The following is a 22,158-nucleotide window of genomic DNA, read 5'->3' as shown; positions in this document are numbered from 1 at the left end:
TAATAAATTTGTATTTAACTGTATGAAATAAGTATTTGATACATTACCAACTAGTAAATATTTCGGCTCTTAGTTCTTTTTAAGAACCCCTCCTGTTCTCCACTCATTACCGGACGTAACTGCACCTGTTTGAACTTGTTACCTGTATAAAAGACACCTGTTCACATCTTCAAACAAACAAACTCCAACCGCTCCACAATGGCCAAGACCAAAGAGTTGTGTAAGGACATCAGGGATAAAATAATAGACCTGCACAAGGCTGGGATGGGCTACAGGAAAGTAAGCAAGCAGCTCCGTGAGAAGGTCACAACTGTTGGAGCGATTATTAGAAAATGGCAGAAGTTCAAGTTGACGGTCAATCTGCCTCGTTCTGGGGCTCCATGCAAGATCTCACCTTGTGGGGCATCACTGATCATGAGGAAGGTGAGGGATCAGCCCAGAACTACACGGCAGGACCTGGTCAATGACCTGAAGAGAGCTGGAACCACAGTCTCGAAGAAAACCATCGGAAACACATTACGCCATCATGGATTAAAATCCTACAGCACACGCAAGGTCCTGCTGCTGAAGTCAGTGCATGTCCAGACACGTCTGAAGTTTGCCACTGACCATCTGGATGATCCAGAGGAGCAATGGGAGGTCATGAAGCCGAGTTTAGACCAAAATTGAACTTTTTGGTCTAAACTCGGCTCGTCGTGTTTGGAGGAAAAAGAAGGATGAGTACAACCCCAAGAACACCATCCCAACCGTGAAACACGGAGGAGGAAACATCATTTTTTAGGGCTGCTTCTCTGCCAAGGGTACAGGACAACTGCACCGTATTGAGGGGAGGATGGATGGGGCTATGTATCGCAAGATCTTGGCTGACAACCGCTTTCCTTCAGTGAGAGCCCTGAAGACGGGTCGTGGCTGGGTCTTCCAGCATGACAACGACCCAAAGCACACAGCCAAGGCAACTAAAGGGTGGCTCTGTAAGAAGCATGTTAAGGTCCCGGAGTGGCCTAGCCAGTCACCAGATCTGAACCCGATAGAAAATCTATGGAGGGAGCTGAAAGTCTGTGTTGCCCGGCAGCAGCCCGAAACCTGAAGGCTCTGGAGAAGATCTGCATGGAGGAGTGGGCCAAAATCCCTGCTGCAGTGTGTGCAAACCTTGTCAAGGACTACAGGAAATGTTTGGTATCTGTAATAGTAAACAAAGGTTTCTGTACCAAATATTAAGTTTGATTTTTGTGATGTATCAAATACTTATTTCATGCAATTAAATGCAAATTATTTAAAAATCATACAACGTGACTTTGTTTTTTTGTATTAGATTCCGTCCCTCACATTTGAAGAGAATTTATGATACAAATTACAGACCTCTACATGCTTTGCAAGTGGGAAAACCAGCAAAATCGGCAGTGTATCAAATACTTGTTCTCCCCACTGTATGTATTATAGCTGTAGTGTTGGAAGGATGTGGGATTTATATATTTATTTAATGTATTTTCATAACACAGTTGGCAGAGAAAGTTTGTTTCAATACAGTTAATTTTGTGAACCAAAATAAACAGTATAGCAATATGCAATACTGGTTGCATAATTTTCAATGGTCTAAAAATATAAAAAAATATACAGATCTTGCATGGAGCCCCAAAACAAGGCAGATTGACCGTCAACTTGAACTTCTTCCATTTTCTAATAATCGCTCCAACAGTTGTTACCTTCTCACCAAGCTGCTTGCGTATTTTCCTGTAGCCCATCCCAGCCTTGTGCAGGTCTATTATTTTATCCCTGATGTCCTTACACAGCTCTTTGGTCTTGGCCATTGTCGAGAGGTTGGAGTTTGTTTGTTTGTTTGTTTGAGCATGTGAACAGGTGTCTTTTATACAGGTAACAAGTTCAAACAGGTGCAGTTACTTCTGGTAATGAGTGGAGAACAGGAGGGGTTCTTAAAAAAAGAACTGAGAGCCGAAATATTTACTAGTTGGTAATGTATCAAATACTTATTTCATGCAGTTAAATACAAATTTATTATTTAAAAATTATACAATGTGATTTTCTGGATTTATGTATTAGATTCCATCCCTCACACTTGAAGAGAACTTATGATACAAATTACAGACCTCTACAAGGCTTGCAAGTGGGAAAACCAGCAAAATCGGCAGTGTATCAAATACTTGTTCTCCCCACTGTAGGTATCGAATCAGAGTCAGATCGGTATTATTAAAATATCATGGAAAAATCCAATCGGATCTGAAGTTTAAAAAATCTATCGGGAGATTCCATGTGTATGTTTGGGGGTGGGGGGGGGGGGGGGGGGGCAGCGCCCGTAAAAAACATGACGTGTCTACTGTTGAACTTCGTGGGCATAGCGTAGCGTAGCAAACAAAGTTCCAAGTTTCTTACCAATCCACTAAAAGCTCCCTATTTTTTTGCATGTCAAAGTTTCCTGCGATTTTATTGTGATTCTTTACATTCACATTCATATGAACATACTAGTACAGGTGTCAAATGTAACCATTCCAAATACTGAGTGTCCCTCCACACAATCAGAGTTCTACGTGAGCCTCTTGAGTTTACACATATATATGGGTCCAAAGTTAGCAGCTAAGTGTGGGATGACCATCTCACCCAGACGGAGGTCAGAAGCGAAGTGGAAGGTATTCTTGAACATGTGCGTCAGGGGGTGCAGGTCTACAACCTAGATGTTGATTTTATTTGGAAAAGAAAGACAAAAAAATCAAAAACATCCTCCATCCATCCATTATCTACAGCTTAATCTGGTGTCGGGTTGCGGGTGAAGCAGCTTGAGCAGAGAAGCCCAGAATTCCCTCTCATTGCACCCAAATGTTCATGTCATTCACAACCCCTGATGGCAATCGATGGCCGATCCATTTGAACCATTAACATTGATTTTAGGTCCATCCGTTAGAGCTGCAATGGTAAATTGACTAACTAGCAACTAATCGATTATCAATTTAATCGACAATTATATTCCTAGGTAATTAACTGTTTCAGTGCCACTGACAATATAGGCTTTCAATTATGTGGCTCTCAATTATGTGGCTCTTATCGTCCTTCTGCTGTGAATTTCAATTAGTATGTAACCAGTAAAAGTCTAACCCATTTGAATTGGGTGGGATGGCAGCGCCAACCCTTCCGGTTAAAATGGATTGGACATCTATCGCCGGCAATGACAGTCAATGAGTTAACAACACCAACCTGTAGGCGCTTTCAAATCAGTGAGCATTCTGGTTCAGGTGCAACTCAAAAAGGGAGGACAAACAGGTTTTGTGCATGAAGTTGCGTCGGATGCCACATGAGGCATTTAAATGGACTGTACTACATAAATCGAAATCAGGACGTATGGCTAATAAACAGTATATGGTACATTCATTAGCTGCCAGCCCTGAGAGTTCAAATGGTTCAGACATCTATTGCAGTCATTGGCAGCCATTGAGTTAATATCTTAGACACTGTTGAGCTATGAAATTGAGCAAATCCTCTGAAAAGCAAAAAAAAATCCCTTATTTTTTAATTTGTATTTTATACATACAGTATATTTTTTAAAAATCTGATAATATTCTTATCAAAGGTGGATAGTAGCGTGTTACATTTACTTGGGGAACTTTCTGAGAAAAACTTCTTAAATCATTTTTACCATACAGTACTTTTTACTTTTACTTGAGTAGATTTGTGAAGAAGAAACATTACTCTTACTCGTCTACTTTGGGCTACACTAGGGTCATTACATTTATCCTCTTTATTTTACATATTAACTTTTTTTTTTTTTTTGCCAGAGATGCCGACAGTAGTGCTACCAGTTTCACCAATGAGATATTGCAACAATAAACACATGACTCCATTATACCATTCACAGGTAACAATGTTTATTCTCCACTAGAGGGCACTCATGCTCTTTGGACGGGTAATGGGTCGTATCATTATAGTCTAAATTTGATGATTTTTGTGTCGTCTTTTTGGCATAATACGGTCATGTAACTGACTCAGCAATGTTCCCCAACCATCGGGCTGGGGACCGGTACCAGTCCTTGGCGCATTGTCCCCAACCATCGGGCCGGGGACCGGTACCAGTCCTTGGCGCATTAGGTCTCGGGCCGCAGAGAAATAATAAATAATTTGTTAACGACCACAATCTGGCCTGTGCCTCTTGACTAATCTGTGTACAGATTTACGTACGTCACCCTTTAGTGATTGGCCAACATTGCTGTGGTGTTTCTATACCTACAGCAGCCCTGCATCAGTTAATGTAAACAGTAATGTTAGCTGATGTTGGATGTGTGCTGCGGGTGGTGACGTCTTTGGACAGCTTTTTTACAGGGAAAAGGCTACCTGTTGAGCCAGAAGAGGATCCTACAACCATGTCCATTCTGCATAATCTGACACCTTTTTAAAACGATATCTCGATTCCTGGCATGAGCGGCTTGATAACCTTTTGGGATGCAAAGTATCATGATATATCACCATTTCGATATTTTGTCACACCCCTAATAATAGCAGTTTATACAGATGAAGTTTGCTGAGAAAAAATATATACCATTATATTAAAAAAAGACTTGGTAAACTGTTACTCACAAAGTAACTCATTATTTGAGTATTGTTTTCAACGAATACTTTTTTACTTGTACTTGAGTAAATTTTGGATGGCTACTTTTACTTGAGTAATATTATTTAGACATAATGCCACTCTTGGGTAAAATTTTTGGCTACACTACCCAGCTCTGATTCTTATTTTACTGTTTATTTATTTAAAACTGTATGTGAAATTAAAACATTACACTAAAATAAAAATTGAAAAAATGTTAATATTTAAAATTTATATGAAATTAAAACATTACATTAAAATAAAGAAATTAGAAAATGTTCATTATAATAATTAAAAATGTATTTTAAAGATCTATTTCATTAAACTAAACAAAAAACAGTAACAGTCTGATTTCTGAAAAATGCAGATGTTGAAATTTGAAAATAATTAAAAAAAAAAAAAATCAAAATCTGATAACTGCAAGTATCAGCTTTTGTTTAGGAAAACAATTATAGTTAAAATAATCATTTATAGCAATTAGCAGCCCTAATCGAAGTCAATGAGTTAATATTTGAACTTTGTGCTCCTGTGCTGTGTGCCTTTTGGTTCATACTGACCTGAAGCTGGATGCCATAGTTCTCATGTGCCAACTGGATGGCTTGTTCAACCACGCCAACATTCTGGATTTGAGAAAGCGTGCATGTGGAGTAGACGATCTCACCACCTGGACGCGCTGCCACCAATCCTGCACTGCAAGTTGACAAATATTTCTTCAATTTAGAAACTCTTACACTAAAATGTACAGTGGTGTATATTATTTATTTATTTATTTTTTTTTTTAACTTGCGTAAACTTGGCATATAAACTCATGGTGTCGGCATATTCGAACCTATAAGCCCATTTAAAATAAAATGAGCGTGTAATGTGCTTACAGCAGTAGCTGCAGCTGTAATTGCGGCAGACGTCGCCTCTCGCCCATTCTGTTCTTACTAAATATGTTGTTGTCATCTTCCATGAGTGAATGTCGGTCTGTGGTACAGGGAACATCAACGAGCACCTAAAATAACGCCATGGGACAATAAGTTAGCAGTAGTATTGTACATGAATAAATGCCAAGAAATGAAAATCCAAAGTCATACTCTGTCAAAAGTATTCTGCTCTATTTCGCCCCATTTGGTGCCATCTAAGGAAGTGATGCGTAGATTCTTATTGGTCAAAAGCTCTTTAGGTACGTAGCTGTGGAGCACCTTCCTTAGCCGTAATGTCCGAGAGACAGAGGAGTCATTCAAACACAAAAAACCTGGAAAGAAAAATTGCAAATGGTTAATTATGATACATCACAATATCACTATCAAGCGTCACTTCCACCAATATAAAAGTGCCATTTTAACCAAATAGAGTGGTTTTACTACTGCAACCCTAACCCTAAACCCTACATAAATATTCTTGAAAAAATATTTAAGGGGTTTAGTTCCCCTTTAGCCCATTATAGGGCAAGTGAATATATTTGATAATTAATCAAATCTATAAAGAGCTGGCATAATTGGACTTTACATTTTGGGTCATGTAGGCCACAGCCTAAATGACCCACAGTGCTATGTCCACATATGTGGATGCCAGGTCGCAATTACAATTATTTTATGTGTGTATATATAAATGGCGGAAAACACAGACAAGGGTGAAAAATATTTATATATGTCGCCATAGCAGTTTCATAGCGCATTAAGCCCCCGAACTATTTTTAATTTGTCCGTTTTACCCTGGAGATCCCCGTTTACAGACACCGCACAACCGCTTTTGTTTCAACCCAGTCATAAAAAGAAGGCAAGTAATTATATTATTTGAAATGATATTTTAGATGATAATCGATCCAAACAAAGAAAAAAAAAAAAAAAAAACCTTGTTATATTACCATGTTTCACCCATAAATCCCCAAAAAGTCCGTCTGTGGCCATTCACACCTGTGCCTTGACACTTGGTGATACATGCTACACTGAGTTTTTGGATCGAAATAAGGTAAGTACGCGATAATATCTCGTGAAAATCATGGTGCCTTTAATTATGCTCTCTCATGCTCTCACCTCAAGTTAGGGTATAGGGGTTTAATTTTTTTTTTTTTTTTTTTTTTTAATTTAAATGCCTTCCTGTTCAAATTTTTCTTCCCCCGGAAAATTGAGATTTTAAGCTTTCCACTGAAGTATCACACATGCACATGGGACAATTTTGAAATTTGGCCAAATTGGGGGTGTCAGAGTGGAATTTCAAGTCGCCTGAGCGTTTTCCAATACATACAATACAATCCGATACAATAATAAATAAAATGTTAATTGAAAAAATATAAATGAATAAAACCAAATACATTGTCTACTGTGTAAAGTTTTTTTTTTTTGTTTTTTTAAACTTATTTAATGTTATTTAACTCATTGTCTGCCATTGACAATGATAGACACAATTCAATTGAAATGGGAGGATTGGCTGTGAATGCTCCTCTTTCAGTGCCTATGACTGCGTGAGACGTCCAATCCATTTTGACTACTTGACTACTATTTGAGTGGCGTATCACAATTTTTGTTGCCTATAACATGCAGTCCCAAAGTTATTCATAGTTCAAAGGATTTTGGGGGGAAGCGGGAGACCCCATACATAAAATTATTTTACCAATGGCCTGGCTTTGGAGTAAAGCCAGTGTCTTTCCTCCTGGGGCAGCGCAGAGGTCCAACAGGGTGTGACCCTCATGAACATCCAGGGCAAGGCAAGGTAACACTGATGCCGCATCCATCAAGTAGTAAGATAATAATCCATATGCGTCTGGTCTTAAGAGAAAACAGATTTGTGATTCACAAAGATGCATGCTTCGTAGAATTAATGCTATTCAGTCATATTAGTCTCACCTAGCTGGTTTGAATCGTGTGATATCACCTCTTGGAAAGACTAAGCATTTGATGTTTGGGCTGAGGCGTGGTGCTGCTAATTGATGCTGCCCAATAACATCACATTTTTCCGCAGCTGTTAAAGTGGAATTTTCACTGACTTCCACTTCTGTCTCTCTCTCCTTGCATGAATGCTCTGGATGAATGATGTCGACATATAGCAAAATATAAAAGAAAGAAAGAAATTAACCCTGCGAAATATCATTTGTTGACTAGTCCTAGAGCATTGGTTGCACAACTACCTTTTGTGACCATATCAGAAACAAAGTCTCTGCATCCTTGAGAAGTAAGATCTTCCTCAAAATCATGGGTGCAGAAATTGTTCAGCAGAGCTCCATACTTTCTCTCTGAGAGCAGGGCAACTCGAACAGATGGCCAGAGCTGACCCAGCTGACTGCTGTAGGTCACGTCAAAATGTTGCAGGGCTAAACTAGTTGGAGGGTGCTTGGGGCGGGTAGCAGCCTTGAAAGAATATGTATGTATACACGGTCAAAACGTTTTTTTCCCTTTGAAATGTTTTTGTTGTTGTTACATTGACTCCACCATCAGTTGACAAGACCGCTCCCACAGACAGTGCGCCACGCCTTCCCGTAGGGGGCAGACCCAGGCAGAACGTTGAGTTGGCGTTCACTGTGATAAACTCAAACAAACGCTTCGTTCTAACGCCGGATTTAGTTGGAAATAGGATGAAGGCTTTAGCATACAAGCAGACAGGAGTGTCTCAAGAGTGATTTGGTACAGGATTCAAGGTAATTATTATATTAAATAGCACCATGGCATGCACTTTGAAATGTGGAAAAAAACAACAAAAACATCAATGGATAAAATTAGTCTAAGTTTGGCCTGAAATTTTTACATCAAATTAATAATAACGATCTAGACCAGGGGTGTCCAAACTTTTTGTGAAGGGGGCCAGATTTGGTGTGGTAAAAATGTGGGGGGCCGATCTTGACTGACGTCCTTTATGTAGAACAATATGTTTAAGCAAATTTTAGCAAGCCATTCTGTGTGTCACATTTACTTTATTATTGTTTTTTTAATTATTAAATTCAACAATCCCGCAACTAGCCTTTGTGGAGTCCTCTTTCATCTCTCGGGCTCTTGCGAAATACTGTTGCTGTAAAATTAAACTAACTTCAAGTTGCTTCAATTTCCCGCTACGCATCTTCCCTGTTATCTTGTCGTACATGTCAGCGTGTCTAGTTTGGTATATCGCCTCACAGTGAACTCTTGAAAAACAGCGACTGTCTCTTTGCAAATGAGGCAGACACAGTTGTTGTGTATTTTAGTAAGGAAATAGTCCAAATTCCACCTGTCCTTGAAGCGTCGACCGTCGCAGTCAACTTTTTCTGTTGATTGTCGCCATTTTAGAAAATTGGGAGTAAAGGGTCACACGGGGTAATGTTGCTTAGAATACAGCTGCCTTTTAGTGGGTAAATGAGAAGCAGCATTTAGTGTGTAAGCTACTTCATATGCTGGTAGCAGTACTGCTGACCAATTTATTAGGTATGTGTGCGGGCTAGACGTCATTGATTTTATGACAGAGGCTAGGGGCCAGATGAAATTTGACAACGGGCCACATTTGGCTCCCGGGCCAGACTTTGGACATGCCTGATCTAGAATGTTTTACGTTCATATCTATAGAAATTCCGTGATTTAAGCATTTATTCAAAAGAATGTTCAACTTAAAAAGCTCTTGGTTTCATGACGGTCGCCATGTTGGATTACAGAATACCATAACTTTTGCTTGAAATATTTACGTAAAATGAATGATCACCGCCCGTATATAGCTATTCACCAAGAATGTAGACTGTTTTACGCTCTATAGAATCTAGATCTAGAATATAGATCTATAGAAATTCCACAGTTTAATCATTTATTTACATGAATTTTGAACATAAAAAGCTATTTGTTTTGTGACGGCTGCCATATTGGATGTTGTATCTCTACACAATAGCGGAATTCATTCTAAACAAGTTGTGATTCTATATAGAAAAATACTAATTTTGCTTTGTTGAGTAAAATGAAGATGATTTTGCGTGCTTTCCTCAAGTATTAAGTTTCCGATGTGAGAATTGTGTGATTTATTAGCTGATGAAAACGTGCACTAAATTAAAAAAAAATTAAGTTAATGTTTTGGGCAAAAATATACATCATATGTTAAATATTGGCTTTTATCCTGAAAATATAGATGATTATCTCTGCATTTGGTTATTTTTGTGAATCTTGCGTAAACGTTAAGAATGTTACAGCCATTTTAAGTTTTGTTTAACTTGTATAAAAAATAATTAACCGGGATTTCGTTAGGGAACAAATTTGAATTTTTTTTTTTATGTCGCTGCTAATGGAGACTCATATTTGCCTAGTTTTTAGTGTTAGGTCGCTAGCGGCTTTGGTTTTGAAAATATCTGAATTTTAAGTTTTTGAAAATTGCCCACCTACAGATCGGCTTCGGGCCCCGTCGACTGATAGTGAAGTCTATGGTTGCTAAATGTTTTACGTAAATTGTTTGAGAAACGGAACTTTTTAAAATCTTATATCATGTCCTGTTGGTTGACTGTGACTTGAAAATCAGCAATTCCCTGTCACTATACTACATTCGTGTTTTACGAGATAATCATGATCATTACATTTCAATGTTGTTTTCAAAGTACTTTTTATTTAGTACAGTACTGCTCGTTTCTGTACATGCAACAAGTAACAAATCACAACAAATCCAGCAAGCTCCTGCTGATTGGTCTGCTTGATTTCTTGCCAGGAAAATAACTCATGTTTATTAGTGTATGCCAGCGACGTATTGTGAACAGCATAAAAACTACACACTTTTCATTTATTTGGCAAAGGTAGGCTACAATGAACATGTGCGACTATCTTTATAGTTAACATTTTCAGTACGTTCTTGACAGCTGGAAACATCACTTCCTCGTCAAATTCCAGGTAATTCACCGAATACCACTTATAATAGCATTTACGATATTTTCCACGTACCCATTTTTCTTTGATTCGATGTCTCCTGGACGTAAAACACCTTAAATCTCTAATTTTTCCCATTAATAGTCTGGCATCTAAGCGCAGCGCCATTTTCTCAGGTACGTCGGTTTCTTCTGTCCGACATTGCTCTAACGTCTCCAAACAACGTTCCAGGCGAAACACGTAAGAGTAGGTAGGACTATAAGAAACAATCTCGGAATTTGATTGGGTTATAGCAACATCAATCAATGTAGTTTACCAATAACAAAGCGTTTCCGGTTTGCGCTCTCAACATTTCCTGCGAGTGACCGACCCTGACGTCCTCGACGGATCACTGCTGTAGCAGGCACGCTATAATTTGAGTCATTTCTGACAAGTTTTGAGGCAATTAAAGGGCAATAATTATGGTGTTCGAACGAAAAATGCTGACCTACGGCGACCCCGAAGATGAGGTAAATTGAAAAATATAAGATATGCCCGTAGGGTGGGTGTTTATGACTCTGTAAGGTTATGCTCATTGACAAATGTGGTGGTAGGTGAAACCGTGCCGAATGAAATTCAATGTAAATTTGTAAATTACATACAATATTTAGGGTAGTGATATTACGACAGTGACTCAAACTTGTAAATATGTACATTTAAACATCTTATTAACGATTGATTTATTAATCCCACATCGTTCATCAAGGATGTTTACCATCTCATTTAATATTTACGTTCTTTTTTGATGCACTTAGGAAATATTTAGTGGTTTTTTTTTTTTTTTTTTTTTTTTAATCTTACTGTCACTGACCAGGAGGATGATGCCCCTGAAGAAGAAGAGGAGGAAGAGGAAGAAGAAGCAGACTTGGTGGTATGTTCTAATTTTTAAATATTTTCTATTTCTGTATCAGTATGGGACTTTTCTTTAAAAAAAAAAAACAACAACAACAAAAAACACACAGACACAAGCTTCCCCTGTAGTCACAAGGACTCACCATCTTAGGTATTTATAGGCGTGACAGAATGAACCATTAATTCATTTGAGTCTTCAGGTCGTGATTTGATATTGGTTTAAATGCTTTATTTATTGTTAAATTTGTCATTATCATGAATTTAATATTTAATATTTTAATTCAACCGGTTTGTCCATGAAACCCTTTGGGATCCTTTGGTGATTTAGTACCAGGAGGTGAATCTATTGAAAGGATTGATATCTTAAAATACTCCTGTTTGGATTGCATTTTTTGTGTTTTCAAATAAGTATCGTAACGCCTTCCAATTATACACACACACACACACACACACACTTTTATTGAAAAGACATGGGGGGGGGGGACAAACTCAGGGCCTTAAAAGACCCCCAAAAAGCCAAGTATCGCTGCGACAGTTTGGTTTAACAATGTGTTATTACAAGTTACTTGATTATATTATTATTAGAGATGTGCGAAATTTCAGATTCTTAGATTATTCGCGTTTCGGCCGTGGAAGATTCGTGAACGATTCACAAACATCCATATTCCGATTATTGAAATATGTCAAGTGATCCGAAACTAAAACACAGTCAGCGCTGTCTTCGGGACGTAATGAGGAACGGACAGAGCGTAAACATCATGCTTGTCAATACCCGGGTAATGACAATGCGTAACTCACGGCTCTGGCTCGAATCATGCTGGAAGATTAAAAAAATAATAATAATAAAAAAAATTTTTTTTTAATCAAGTTAATTACAACTTAAAAATTAATCACAATTCAAACCATCTATAAAATATGCCATATTTTTCTGTAAATTGTTGGAATGGAAAGATAAGACTACATACTACAACAATAAATCAACAAGATGGCATTATTATTAACATTGTTAAAGCGATCCATGGATAGAGAGGCTTGTAGTTCTTAAAAGAAATTTTAGTACATACATATAGAAATTTTAAATTAAAACCCTTCTTAATGTTTTCGTTTTAATAAAATTTGTAAAATTTTCAATCAAAAAATAAACTAGTAGCTCGCCATTGTTGATGTCAATAATTACACAATTCTCACGGTGCTAAAACCCATAAAATCAGTCGCACCCAAGCGCCAGCAGAGGGCGACAAAATACCAAAAAAACAAGTAACAAGTGGACATTACACTGTACTGTCATTTTAATCTGTTTGAGCGGGGCATGTGTGTTAAATGCATCAAATATTTTAACGTGATTAATTTAAAAAATTAATTACCACCCGTTAACGCGATAATTTTGACAGCCCTTAAAAAAAAAAAAAAAAAAAAAAAAAAACTTGTGTAATGCAGACAGCCGCTAGAAACTACGCTCACATAATGCTATGGTAGATATCACATGTATAAAGAACTAGATTGGAATTGACGGACTTGCCGGTGTTATTAAACAGCCGCCATCTTAAAGCAGTAGACTTCCCTGGACGGCTGTTGTAGCGAATCAACCAAGCGAACCTAGTTTTTATCTAAAATACTCCTATATCCTATATGTAAAGCACTTTGAATTGCCTTTTGTTGAATTGTGCTATATAAATAAATTTGCCTTGCCTTTGCCTTGCCTTGCCTATATCGGCAAAATCTTGACTTGAATCTATCTTTAAAACTGTTTTAGAATGTTCACATGTCGAAAGTAGACAGAAGGGAAATTATGGAATAGAATAATGGGATCGATTTTAACTATTTTAACGGTTGATTCACAACATTAAATTAATTGAATGTTGTTCAAAGCTGCTGATACAGAATGGGGACTTGAGTATTATATTTATTGTTTTGAAGTGTTAACTTGATACTGAAATAGTGGTTTATTTAAGCCCTGCTAGAGGCTTTTTGTAACTAATGTACGAAACATTAAAAAAACGCTAATAGCTTTGGGGGGGGTCATCAATAATCGATACATAATCGAATCGTAGCCTCTGAATCGTAATCGAATAGTTAGGTGCCCAAAGATTCCCACCTCTTATATTTCATGACTTTCCTCTCCAGGACCCCTTAGAAACAATCCGTGCCAAGTGTGAGGAGACTGAACACTGCGTGCACTACAAGGAGCGTCTAGAGCTGTGCGAGACCCGTGTCAACTCCAAATCCAACACGACAGAAGAGTGCACAGAAGAGCTTTTTGACTTTCTGCATGCGCGTGACCACTGTGTAAGTGTGGCACATGATGAGAAAATAGAAATTAGGCACTCTAAATGATGCTATTTTTTTGTACAGGTATCACACAAGCTGTTCCACAACGTGAAATGAGCTGCAGCTTTTTGAATCGACATAACTGCAATGACTGTAAAATAAATAGGAGTACTTGCAAATTGTTATTCTATATTAATACATATTGTATGAAGATCCTCTGCTTGAACACACACACCATCTATTATGTACAAGGCAGTTTGTACATAGTCAATGAAACCCTGTGTGTACAGAATGCATACTTTTGAAATGTAGTCAGTTCATAACGAAAGGAACATTTCTGTTATTGCAGGATTGTGTTGTGGTATTTTCTCTCATTATCAATAAATAAAATGTCTTTGTTTACCAGGTCATCACTGTTATTGGGCTGTTTAAAAAGACATTGGAGAGCTGTTAAACTAGGTTGGACAATACATTAAACATTTAGGAAGACTACATTTTTGTACAACTTGTTGCAAGGCAGAATTCAGAGGACAATGCGACTTGATTCCCTGCTTGCTGTTAACAACTGATAACACTGGCAGGCTGTGCATTTAAATCCTGCTAAAACTGAAGTATCTGGAATTATTTCAGTTAAATTACCGATTTGTATTTTTTAAAAGAAAGTATGGTAAAATACGTCAAGATTTTTTTCCTATTAAATGGAAATTTGAATCGTAAGTCTTAATGTTTTTTTCATTTTGTAATGATGGATTAATATATATTAAGTTTGAGAACGATAAACCGATACGACCGAATATCCGGTTTTACAGGTGAGTGATACAGATGTATCGATAGTGAAGTTACCATTCGACAGTTTTTAGCCATTAAATATTCAATGAACCGATAGTAGAGATACATTCGGCTATCGCGAGCACAATAATTTGCTTCTAATGCCTAGTTCAATGCATTGCTTAATATAATAATTTAGCTTTTACTTCACATGCTGCACTTGTGTCATTCACCACACAGCACACTTTGATCGAGACCGCACGCATAATATAATATGGACAAGCACTACTCACAGTCGTGGCTGCCTCAACTTCCCATGCATTTCGGCAGAACCGCTACTAGTCGCCGTCATTACCCCATCATCACCGGCGTGTCATAACAACGCGAGAGCTAACGAAACCACTGTAACGCACGCTCTGTAGCATTTTCTTCACAGCCCAGAACGAAACTAGTAGTGGCTGTCATTACCCGACATGCTCAAACAATGGACAGTGTGATCACCGACGCCAGCGACGTGCAGCGATTGATTTTCAACGCACCCAGGAAAACAAAAGTCGGACTTTGAAGTGATGAAGGCAGCCAGATCTGTTTGCATGGGACAGAGCTTGTGTGAAGTGTGGAGCGGTACAGAGATCGTGAGTTTTTAACCCTGAAAAATAAACCACTACAATGGTGGAAAGGATGGCATATTGTTTGCACGAAACGCAGTCTACTTAAACATGAACATGTGGATTAGTTGATCTTCCTCAAGAAAAATCTGCCCTTCAAAAAAGATATGGACAGTGACGAGGAATAAAAAATGAGGAAGCACAGGCATAAGTGGATGACTTTGATGTGTGTTAGGTTAAAGTAATGATTATTGACCTGTCTGTCTAAAATGCTATGTTGTTACTCCCCTAATTATACCAGTCGTAAAGCATAATTTATCATTTATTTATAACACTAGCAGGTTTAATTTTTTTTCTTGAGCTGCTGCACATAATTAATATTTTTTGTTTGTAAGATGTTTACGTTGAAAGTGTGCACTTAAATTACTTACCTCTTGGGTTAAAAACCAGGAAATACAGCAATTAAATTACTGCACTTTATTGTTGTCTGTCACTGGAGTTTTATTATCAATCCCATCCAACAAAATGATGGTCATATAGTAAGCCTTTTTTTTTTTTTTTTCCATAAAAAAATAAAACAACATTGGTATGAAATTTTGTTGTTTAATTTTGCTATATTAGAAATGTGGCCTTTTTATATGTTTAAATTACTGTACAAACACACAACAAATATTTACTATTGTATCGTTTTTACTCTAGCGAACCGTATTGTTCTCACACTGTGTCAAATCGTATCAAATCGCTCGGCCTTAAAAATGTATTGTTATTTTTAATCGAATCGTAAGCTGTGTATCTAGATACATATCGAATCGGCTTCATGCCAGAGATTCCCAACCCTAATATGTATGATAAAACATTTCAAAATATCAGTAAAAAAACTTTATTTAAAACAACCACAATACAGTAGAGGTAAAATGTCGACGTTTAAAAACATTACATTTTTGAACACATGATGGCAGTGTGACTTCAAATATCATTGGTGGAGGCTTGTAGCAAAGTGCATTATGATTATTATGGTTCAGAGTTGTCCAGTATTCTCACCACAAGTTCTCTTTGTTACTTATGTCAGCATACTCATCAATAGAAGTCTGCGGGCACATACAGTAGGTTAATGAGAAAAATGTTTGCAATCATGTTATATAGTGCACAGCACAAAAAATATTATTCCAACACTTATTGGCTGTCATTGACATCAAATGGATTGGACGTCTATCACGGTCAGTTGCAGCCAATGGGTTAAAAACTGAAAAAAGTTGGTGTTCTTTACCCACCTGCATCAGCAGCCGCTCCTTTTTCAACTTCATATAGAAGGCAAGTACGTCCGGGTCTGCTCGAACAACGCGGGGGTCAAAGTCCATAACCCGCAGGCCCTCCAAACTCCGAGCCCGAGACAGGGCCACATAAGCCTGGCCGCTCTCGAACACACGTGCCAAAGAGATTTCCACACAATCTAATGTCATTCCCTGAAAAAAGGAAACATTCATTTATTGGACTGCATATGCTTGTAGTCAACAGAGTGGACTCGTCATCTTCTGCCCAGTACTCCTCACTAATGTCATTTCCTCTGAAGGGATGCATGCATGCTACAGATTAAACATTACTGACATGGAGGTTGTGACAAATGAACTCAATTACCCTGGGGGCAATCTCCCTTTTTCACGTTTGGTCTCAAACCAAATCTATTGCATAGTGAGGTCAGGATATTGAAAATTCCTGTCAAGAGAGAGGAATGATTTGTGAATGGTGAATCCCACGTGACAGCGAGACACGATAGCTTTTTCCAGGTCGTAAATGCAGTATTTCATTGAGCTCTGGCAAATGAGCATTACGTTGTTTCAACACATTCACCAAACAAATATTTCCTTATTAAATTCATTCCATGTTTCTTTTTGTTTTTAATTGGGTAAGTAACATTATGTCCAACAATAACCATTTAATTGAATGTAAAGAATTTAAGTGAACGAATCATGATTAAAAACTGCATTTTGATATGCATCCCTTGGCAATGAGGGAGCAGTATAATTCAGTCATGCAGACAAACAAAGAATAATTCATAAATAAGAGTTAAGATACTAGTATTTGTTATTTCTCATGGACAGTGGCGGTTTTAGGGGTGGGGCCACATGGGCACTGGCCGCACCTCTCATTTGAGTGGCCCTTGAAGTGCCTCTGCTCCCATTTTACCACAAAGCATGGCAATAGGTGAATCATTTTCTGATGTGTGAGAGACTGTTGTTTTTAGGCAAGGCAAGGCAAGGCAAGGCAAGGCAAATTTATTTACAGTGGGGCAAGTAAGTATTTATTCAACCACTACTTGTGCAAGTTCTCCCACTTGAAAAGATTAGAGAGGCCCGTAATTGTCAACATGGGTAAACCTCAGCCATGACAGACAGAATGTGTAAAAAAAAAAAAAAAAAAAAAACAGAAAATCACATTGTTTGATTTTTAAAGAATTTATTTGCAAATCATGGGGGAAGATAAGTATTTGGTCAATACCAAAAGTTCATCTCAATACTTTGTTATGTACCCTTTGTTGGCAATAACAGAGGCCAAACTTTTTCTGTAACTCTTCACAAGCTTTTCACACACTGTTGCTGGTATTTTGGACCATTCCTCCATGCAGATCTCCTCTATAGCAGTGATGTTTTGGGGTTGTCGTTGGGCAACACGGACTTTCAACTCCATCCTCACTCCGTGGTGTCAAAATGATAACAAGAACGGTGAGTAAAAATCCCAGAACCACAAGGGGGGACCTAGTGAATGACCTACAGAGAGCTGAGACCACAGTAACAAAGGCTACTATCAGTAACACAATGCGCCGTCAGGGACTCAAATCCTGCACTGCCAGACGTGTCCCCCTGCTGAAGAACGTACACGCAGGCCCGTCTGCGGTCCGCTAGAGCGCATTTGGATGATCCAGAAGAGGACTGGGAGAATGTGTTATGGTCAGATGAAACCAAAAAAAATAACTTTTTGGTAGAAACACAGGTTCTCATGTTTGGAGGAGAAAGAATACTGAATTGCATCCGAAGAACACCATACCCACTGTGAAGCATGGGCGTGGAAACATCATGCTTTGGGGCTGTTTTTCTGCAAAGGGACCAGGACGACTGATCTGTGTAAAGGAAAGAATGAATGGGGCCATGTATCGAGAGATTTTGAGTGAAAATCTCCTTCCATCAGCAAGGGCATTGAAGATGAGACGTGGCTGGGTCTTTCAGGATGACAATGATCCCAAACACACAGCCAGGGCAACAAAGGAGTGGCTTTGTAAGAAGCATTTCAAGGTCTTGGAGTGGCCTAGCCAGTCTCCAGATCTCAACCCCATAGAAAATCTGTGGAGGGAGTTGAAAGTCTGTGTTGCCAAACGACAGCCACAAAACATCACTGCTCTAGAGGAGATCTGCATCAAGGAATGGGTCAAAATACCAGCAACAGTGTGTGAAACGCTTGTGAAGAGTTACAGAAAACGTAGGCCTCTGTTATTGCCAACAAAGGGTACATAACAAAGTATTGAGATGAACTTTTGGTATTGACCAAATACTTATTTTCCACCATGATTTGCAAATAAATTCTTTAAAAATCAAACAATGTGATTTTCTGCCCCCCCCCCCCCCCCCATTCTGTGTCTCATAGTTCATGTTTACCCATGTTGACAATTACAGGCCTTTCTAATATTTTCAAGTGGGAGAACTTGCACAATTAGTGGTTGACTAAATACTTATTTGCCCCACTGTATACAGCACAATTCAACACAAGGCAATTCAAAGTGCTTTACATCACATGAAGATCATAAAAATCACATTAAAATCAATAGAAAATAAAAACAAAGACAATCAAAATAGGAAATAAAATTAGACATAAAAATCACATTTAATCACGAATAGAATAGAATAGAATAAAATAAATAAATAAATACTACTACTACTGCTAATAATTGAATTCAGCAATGGAGATAAGCACAAGAGGAATAGAAAGCAAATAGATTGAAATATATAGGGCAGAAAACACTCAGGTGACTTGAAATCTGCTCTGAGACCCCTAATTTGGCCAACTTTCAAAATTGTCCGATGTGCATGTGTGATACATCATTGGAAAGCTTAAAATCTCAATTTTCTGGGGGAAGAAAAATTTTGAACTGGAGGGCATCATTTCTATAAAAAAAAAAAAAAAAAAAAAAATTTAAAAAAAAAAAAGTTTTTTAAACAGCAAAACCCTATCTGGAGGTGAGAGCACGCGAGAGCAGAATTTCAGACGCCATGACTTTAACGAGATATTATCGCGTACTTACCTTGTTTCGATCCAAAAACTCCATGTAGCATGTATCACTGAGTGTCAAGACACAGCTGTGAATGGCCACAGCTGGATTTTAGGGGGATTTTAATAGTGAAACATGGTAATATAAAAAGGGTCGCGATGCAGAAATCGCAGACATCAAGGCAAGAGATTTTCTTTTTCATATATTTACCCTTTTAAATTTGTAAAAAAAAAAAAAATTCTTTGTTTGGATCGATTATTTAATATCTAACATATCGGCGAAAATGCGACAGTTACCCCAAAAAAATAAAATAAAAAAATACAATTAGGCAATAGTTATGAGGTAGATATCCGTGCCTTTTTTACAAACGCCATTTTTTCATGGTGACATAATTTGTTTAAAAGTTTAAAATATGTGACTGAATCATTGTTTTAAAGTTGTTTTTTTTTAAACGAAATATGAGACCTCAATTAATGATTCTAAGCTAAAAACGACAGACATTTTGAATAATGAATATAATTAATTACCTTCGTTTTATGGCTGGGTTGAAACACAAGCGATTGCGCGACGTCTGTAAACGGGGGTTTTCAGGGTAAAACAGACAAATTAAAAATAGTTCGGAGGCTTAATTCGCCATGAATCTGCTATGGCAGCATATAGACATACAGTATTTTTCTTTCAAACACAACAGTTTTTTTGGCTTAAAATACAGCAGTTTATTTTAAAGAGGGTTGCAAGAGCAGAAACTGCTTTTTCAGTCTTGTCTGGGTTTTCTGCTATAGACAGTTATGGATATGCAGTGCTAAACAAAAGCGTTTTAGCCCTGATTTAAAGGAGCTAACAGTTTGAGCATACTTCAGACCTTTAGGTAAGGTTTTAGAGTAATGCTGAACGATATATCATTTGAATATCGTCATGGCATTGTGCGGATGCGCAATACTCGCATCGCAAGGACGTGCGATATATATATATATATTAGGGCTGTCAAAATTATCGTGTTAACGCGCGGTAATTAATTTTTTAAATTAATCACGTTAAAATATTTGATGCAATTAACGCACATGTCCCGCTCAGACAGTGCCTTTTGGTAAGTTTTACAGCAAGGCTTTTTGTGCTGCAGCACAACAGCGAACTCTTGTGGTCGCTTTGCGACATGGTTTAGTTTTTTTCTTGCCAGTTCATATGGCTGCACGACGTCTCGGGTTGACGCCTACGTTGTAATGTTGCGCTTATATGATCCTTGGACAAGATTTGTCCGTAAGTATGGTTGTTGTAAAGAATGTACATATTATGTTAGGAAGCAAAATGTTCTATTTTTTGTATGAGACGCTTTTTGTTTATGTTTAGTGAACCTGTATAGCGTGCTAAGCTAGCGTTGTTGCCAATGCAATGCTTGTGTACTTTTTTTTTTGTAGTTTTATGACGGTCTAAAGAGGACAATGGTTTGAGGCTATTTTATTAATAAATCAGATGAAAAAGGAAGAAGTCTGATTATTAAGGCGTCGTTCACTAGCTGTCTAGCTTTGGAAAAAGTAGACGCTTCGGAGTGAGGACAGCATAGACAGATTTAAATGACAGTAGAGTGAAATGCCCACTCCAGTCCTTATGTACCGTATGTTGAATGTAGTGGGGAGAACAAGTATTTGATACACTGCCAATGGATTTTCCCATTGGCAGTGTATCAAATACTTGTTCTCCCCACTGTACAGTATATATCCATCTTGTGTCTTATCTTTCCATTCCAACAATTTATTTTACAGAATATATATATCATTTACAGCAAAATATGGCATATTTTATGGTGGTTTGAATTGCGAATAATTGCGATTAATTAATTTTTAAGCTGTAATTAACTCGATTAAAAATTTTAATCGTTTGACAGCCCTATATATATATATATATATATATATATATATATATATATATATATATATATATATATATATATATTAGGGCTGTCAAAATTATCGCGTTAACGCGCGGTAATTAATTTTTTAAATTAATCACGTTAAAATATTTGACGCAATTAACGCACATGTCCCGCTCAGACAGTATTCTGCCTTTTGGTAAGTTTTACAGCAAGGCTTTTTGTGCTGTCTAACAGCGAACTCTTGTGGTCGCTTTGCGACATGGTTTATTGTTGTCTTGCCAGTTCAATATGGCTGCAGGACATCTCGGGCTGACGCCTACGTTGTAATGTTGTGCTTATATGATCCTTGGACAAGATTTGTCCGTAAGTATGGTTGTTGTAAATAATGCACATATTATGTTAGTAAGCGAAATGTTATATTTTTTGTATGAGACGCTTTTTGTTTATGTTTTGTGAACCTGTATAGCGTGCTAAGCTAACGTTGTTGCTAATGCAATGCTTGTGTACTTTTTTTTTTTTTGTAGTTTTACGACGGTCTAAAGAGGACAATGGTTTGAGGCCATTTTATTAATAAATCGGATGAAAAAGAAAGAAGTCTGATTATTATGGCGTCTTTCACTAGCTGTCTAGCTTTGGAAAAAGTAGACGCTTCAGAGTGAGGACAACACAGACAGATTTAAATGACAGTAGAGTGAAATGCCCACTACAGTTCTTATGTACCGTATGTTGAATGTATATATCCATCTTGTGTCTTATCTTTCCATTCCAACAATTTATTTTACAGAATATATATATAATTTACAGAAAAATATGGCATATTTTATAAATGGTTTGAATTGCGATTAATTGCGATTAATTACGATTAATTAATTTTTAAGCTGTAATTAACTCGATTAAAAATTTCAATCGTTTGACAGCCCTAATATATATGTATATATATATATATATATATATATATATATATTTTTTTTTTTTTAAACGCAAATTGTTTTTCTGCTTCATAGTCTTACAGTGCTACAGCCACTCAGCCGCCCTCCTGCTAAGCAGTGCGGCGAAACTAGGGGTGTGACAAAATATCAAAATGGTGATATACTGTATCGTGACACTTTGTATCCCAAAAGGTT

At 37.5% G+C, this 22,158-nt stretch overlaps 3 protein-coding genes across 3 annotated transcripts in view; 1 reads left to right on the top strand and 2 right to left on the bottom strand.

Moving 5' to 3' along the window:
- Positions 1–341: 341 nt before the first annotated feature.
- nsun4 (NOP2/Sun RNA methyltransferase 4) lies at positions 342–10,590 on the bottom strand. The gene is made up of 8 exons (XM_057858452.1): positions 10,447–10,590; positions 7,701–7,920; positions 7,420–7,594; positions 7,187–7,341; positions 5,668–5,828; positions 5,461–5,585; positions 5,146–5,278; positions 342–2,683 (listed from the first exon to the last, which is right to left on the bottom strand). The coding sequence occupies exons 1-8, from the start codon at positions 10,537–10,539 to the stop codon at positions 2,540–2,542; spliced, it is 1,206 nt and encodes a 401-aa protein (XP_057714435.1). The 5' UTR covers positions 10,540–10,590; the 3' UTR covers positions 342–2,539.
- Positions 10,591–10,731: 141 nt separating this feature from the next.
- On the top strand, positions 10,732–14,048 carry LOC130930477 (cytochrome b-c1 complex subunit 6, mitochondrial-like). The gene is made up of 4 exons (XM_057858453.1): positions 10,732–10,880; positions 11,225–11,281; positions 13,387–13,548; positions 13,615–14,048. Exons 1-4 carry the CDS (start codon positions 10,833–10,835, stop codon positions 13,645–13,647), a joined length of 300 nt encoding a protein of 99 aa, XP_057714436.1. The 5' UTR covers positions 10,732–10,832; the 3' UTR covers positions 13,648–14,048.
- A 1,737-nt stretch (positions 14,049–15,785) lies between these two features.
- The window catches only part of pif1 (PIF1 5'-to-3' DNA helicase homolog (S. cerevisiae)), a 30,255-nt gene continuing 23,882 nt past the window's right edge, over positions 15,786–22,158 (bottom strand). Inside the window, exons 12-13 of the mRNA XM_057858390.1 lie at positions 16,178–16,369; positions 15,786–15,994 (exon numbers count right to left, since the gene is read on the bottom strand). Coding sequence (XP_057714373.1) covers positions 15,944–15,994; positions 16,178–16,369 — 243 coding nt within the window. The 3' untranslated portion in view covers positions 15,786–15,943. The remainder of the gene's footprint in view (positions 15,995–16,177; positions 16,370–22,158) is intronic.

This window comes from Corythoichthys intestinalis, chromosome 14 (genome assembly GCF_030265065.1).
Source record: "Corythoichthys intestinalis isolate RoL2023-P3 chromosome 14, ASM3026506v1, whole genome shotgun sequence".
NCBI classification, from domain to species: domain Eukaryota; kingdom Metazoa; phylum Chordata; class Actinopteri; order Syngnathiformes; family Syngnathidae; genus Corythoichthys; species Corythoichthys intestinalis.
The sequence above is the reverse complement of the archived record's forward strand: the minus strand, read 5'-3'. Positions and strand labels throughout refer to the sequence as shown.